The 4,582-nt window shown below is 47.4% G+C and overlaps 1 protein-coding gene across 1 annotated transcript; it reads right to left on the reverse strand.

Annotated features, from left to right (window-relative positions):
• Nucleotides 1-2,562: 2,562 nt before the first annotated feature.
• Nucleotides 2,563-3,495, reverse strand: LOC128121246 (olfactory receptor 1D2-like). The gene has a single exon (XM_052755711.1). The coding sequence runs from the start codon at nt 3,493-3,495 to the stop codon at nt 2,563-2,565; it is 933 nt and encodes a 310-aa protein (XP_052611671.1).
• Nucleotides 3,496-4,582: the final 1,087 nt, after the last annotated feature.

Here is a 4,582-nt window from a genome sequence, read left to right on the forward strand (position 1 = left end):
AAACGTAGGTGCGAGCCTCTATTGTGGATTCTGTGGGTAGGAGTGAGAAAGGTGTCTGACACAGGCTTGGACTGGCTGGTTTGGGTCATCCCCTTGTTCCCTAGAGCTTAAAAACTCTTTAGTGCCCTGAGAACCAGACCTGGGATTATTAGGCTAGAGTGTGAAAGGTAATGTTGAGGTACTCTGGCTTCTGAATTAGTTTGAATATAAAAGACACCTTGCTGATGTTGTTTGATGTTGTTGGGGTGGAGGGGTTCCCTTCTCATCACAGAGGACCCCCAATGTTAGCATGTCAAAATGTAAGAAAATATGGAAAATGAAAAGGTATGATTAATACAAACTCATGAAGTCAATTTCAAAATTACATTTATTTAGTCTTTGATATCAAACCTAGAAATACATGTTTCACATACTATAGACAGCTCTTTTCTGTTTTGCCAGGCATGGTGGCACATGCCTGTAATCCCAAGACTCTGGAGGCGGAGGCAAGAGATCTTCCAGAAGATCCAAGTTCTGTTCCCAGTTCCCAAGTCGGGCAACTCACAACTACTTGTAATTCCAGCTTCAGGGATCCAGCACCCTCTTCTGACCTCCACTGGTTTTAGATTAACCTGGGTTACATAGCTAGACAACGTCTCAAAAAAGGAACAAATGAAAACTTGCTGTTTTAATACCATGTTGATGTTTTACTAGAATGCTTTATTACTTCTTTTTTATTTAGAGCATGGTGGTGTATTTTGACATTAGGATACGTCAATGTTGTATAATGAACAAAGTTTAAATACTATGATTTTTTTTCTACAGGGAAGAAATCAGCAGATGTAACTTACTCCCCCTTAAAAAAAAAACAAAACAAAACAGTTTTTTTCAGGATCTCTTAAGAGCACTTGCGGCCTTTCCAGAAGATCCAAATTCTGTTCCCAGTTCCCAAGTCGGGCAACTCACAACTACTTGTAATTCCAGCTTCAGGGATCCAGCACCCTCTTCTGACCTCCTTGGACATTTGCACACATAGGGAATATGCTCACACAGGCACATGCACATGCACAGAACTGAAAGTTTTAAAATAATTTTAAAAAGCATTAATCTCCCCCAAACTATCTCAAGACCCCTGAGTTCATCTTTTTCTTGTATTTCTTGGCCCTGCCTGGAGGTACCTCACTCAGGGTTAGGGCTGAGGGCTTTGGCCTTAAGAGTGTAGGCTCCCTAGATAAAGAAAAATATAAGGGGGAAAATAAAGTGTAGGGTCCCATCTGTGGCTTGTAATTTCACACACAGGCAATCTAGAGCAGTGGTTCTCAACCTGTGGGTCATGACCCCTTTGGGTTTACATATTAGATATCCTGCATGTCAGATATTTACATTATAATTAACAACAGTGGCAAAAATACAGTTATGGAGTAGCAATGAAAGAATGTTATGGTTGGGGTCATCACAACATGAGGACCTGTATTAAAGGATCTCACCATTAGGAAGGTTGAGAACCACTGGGCTAGAGGGAGTCCACCTCCAAAACATGTTTGTACTTCTGGAAACAGCAATGGGACTTCGTGCTTGTTACTGTGGTGGCAAGACATGGTTGGGTGTGTGGCCAAGCTGCTCCCTGCTTGTTACCCCACCCTTCCTTCCCTTTCAAAGGGGATTCCTGCTCACTTTAAGATGCAACATGTAGCCAGCGGGCGGTGGTGGCGCACGCACTTGGGAGGCAGAGCCAGGCGGATCTCTGTGAGTTCGAGGCCAGCCTGGTCTCCAAAGCGAGTTCTAGGAAAGGCGCAAAGCTACACAGAGAAACCCTGTCTCGGAAAAACAAAAAACCAAAACAAAAAAAAAAGACGCAACGTGTCTAACTCTAACCAATAAAAGACCAAATGACAAACCGGGCGGTGGTGGCGCACGCCTCTAATCCCAGCACATGAGAGGCAGAGCCAGGCGGATCTCTGTGAGTTCGAGGCCAGCCTGGACGACCAAGTGAGTTCCAGGACAACTAGGGCTGTTACACAGAGAAACCCTGTCTCAAAAAACAAAAACAAACAAACAAACAACAACAAATGACAACAGCGGTGGCCAAAGCAACAATGGCCTCTCACAGGCTGCTCTGAGGGCCACGGAGACATCATCAAAAGGGGCAAGTGGGGCTTCCCAGAAAGCCGTTGGGAAATTCTCTTTGCCTTTCCTATCCTCACCTGGGATGCTACAAGATGGCCGGTGCCTCAGCAGCTACCTTGGAAACACTAGGATCAATGTGTATTCCTGGGGACATGAGAAGCCTGGAAGGGACCTCAATTCTCGCTTTGGATTTCTACTCTGGATTTGTCATTATAGAAATAGTGATGCTCATAAACTCTTAGGTTGTTTAGCTCGATATCATTAGGATTTTCTGTTCCCCACAGCTGACATTCAAGTGCCTCTTCTAACAATAGTAAAATTCTATTCTAATTTCTGGATGTTTTTCTTTTCTAGAAATAGTCTGAGTGGGTGAGTGGGAGGAGGCAGGATAGAGGTGACATCCCAGGTCAGGCTTTCTATCTTGGACATCCAAACACCAAGCTGGCACTCCCCATGCTAAGAGGACTTCACGCCACTGTTGAGGAACCTTGTCATGGTCTCCTTTATGTCCTTGTTCCTCAGGCTGTAGATGAAGGGGTTCAGCATGGGGGTCACCACAGTGTACATGATGGTGGCCACTGTGTCCTGGGTGGAGAAGGAGTCTGGGGGCCGTATGTAGATTCCCAGAACCGTCCCATAGAACAGGGTGACCACGGACAGGTGTGAGCTACATGTGGAAAATGCCTTGTGCCTGCCCTTGGCAGAGGGTATCTGGAGGACCGCTATAGTGATGCGGACATAAGAGACCACGATGAGAATGCAGGGGGCCACAAAGAGGACCACGGCCCCCAGGAAGACACGTTGATTGACTCGTGTGTCTGAGCAGGCCAACTTCATGAGCAGGTAAGCATCGCAGTAGAAGTGAGCGATCTCGGGAAGCAGAGAGCAGAAGGTCAGTCTGCTCATGAGGAGAGTGTGCACCAGGGAGATGAGGCCAGAGCACACCCACACGATGGCTGCCAGCCCCCCACAGAGCTGGGGGGTTATGATGGTGCAGTACTGTAGCGGGTAGCAGATGGCCACGAATCTGTCCAGGGCCATGGCAGCCAGCAGAAAGGTGTCCACATTGGCAAAGGAGATTAGAAAGTACATCTGAGTCAGGCAGTGGGTGTAAGAGATAGTTCGTGTTCCAGTCACGTGGCTGGCCAGGAGCCTGGGGATGAGATTGGTGGTGAAGCAGATGTCAACAAGGGAAAGGTTGGCCAGGAAGAAGTACATGGGGGTGTGCAGGCGGGGGTCAGAGCTGATGGCCAGGAGGATGAGAATGTTCCCAGTCAGCGTGACCAGGTACATGCACAGGAAGGCCCAGAAGAGGATTCGCTGCTGCCCCGGGTCATTGGTGATGCCAAGCAGGAGAAACTCACTGACTCCCGTCTCATTCTTGGACATCTCACAGGGGCTCAGGCTCCTGGTGGGGTAGGCTGAACAGCAGGAACTCCTCACTGTATGTTCAGAATCAGATCACAGATCATATGTAGGACCTTTTTACCAGAACTTTCTCTCTCTCTGTCTCTGTCTCTGTCTCTGTCTCTGTCTCTGTCTCTCTCTCTCTCTCTCTCTCTCTCTCTCTCTCTCTGTGTGTGTGTGTGTGTGTGTGTGTGTGTGTGTGTGTGTGTGTGTGTGTGTATGTCTCTCTGTCCAGAAGAGGGCATCGTATTCCCTGGAGCTGGGGTTACAGGTGGTTGTGAGCCATATGTGGATGCTAGGAAGTGAACTTGGGTTCTCTGGAAGATACACACGTGCTCATACCCACCGTGTCTTCTCTCCAGACCCCCCCTCCCCTTATATATTTGTTTGGTTTTTGAGGCAAAGTCTCTTGCTGACCTAGAAGTTGCCAGTTCTATTCAGCTGGCTCACAGGTGAACCCCAGCAATCCTCCTGTCTCTGCCTTCCCAGCACTGGGATTCCAAGCCTGCCCAGCTTTGATGATTTGTTCATTTAATGTGAATTCTGGACATCGAGCTCAGGTTCTTGAGCTTATACGGCGAGCACTACCTACTGATCCATCTCTCTAGCCCATAATAACCACCTTTTAATCGAGTTCAATTGCACTAGAGATCACATGCAATTTTTCCTAATTCCCATCTTATAAAATGAGTTCTTTCCTTGTGCCCATTCTTCAGATGAAGTTGTTGAGGCGTATACCAAGGGACTGGTGCATGGGCAAAGGACTTCAAATCCAACATGGGCTTTCTCTGGCATGCTTCAAGCACCCTGTTGAATTGGTTCTCAGATGCTATGTGCTGAGGGCAAGGACTATGCACCAAAGCTTTGACCCCCACACAGTGAACCCCTCCTTACCCTGCAGTGTCGGAACACGGTCAAAAGATTGACACAGTGAACAATGCTGTGGAGAGCTATGGGAGAGGCTCCAGGGAAAAGGCAGAGGGCCTTTTACCTTCAAGGCATTCTGTTCCCTGGATTGTTCTTGGGTGTGATTTCATGCCTCCTGCGACAAACATTTACATTTAATTTG

The sequence above is a fragment of the Peromyscus californicus genome, unplaced genomic scaffold (assembly GCF_007827085.1).
Source record: "Peromyscus californicus insignis strain IS unplaced genomic scaffold, ASM782708v3 Scaffold_3__1_contigs__length_106647218, whole genome shotgun sequence".
NCBI lineage: Eukaryota > Metazoa > Chordata > Mammalia > Rodentia > Cricetidae > Peromyscus > Peromyscus californicus.

Bases quoted from the DNA above. Each gene is read 5' to 3' on its own strand.
- LOC128121246 (XM_052755711.1), bottom strand. From the start codon at position 3,495: ATGTCCAAGAATGAGACGGGAGTCAGTGAGTTTCTCCTGCTTGGCATC.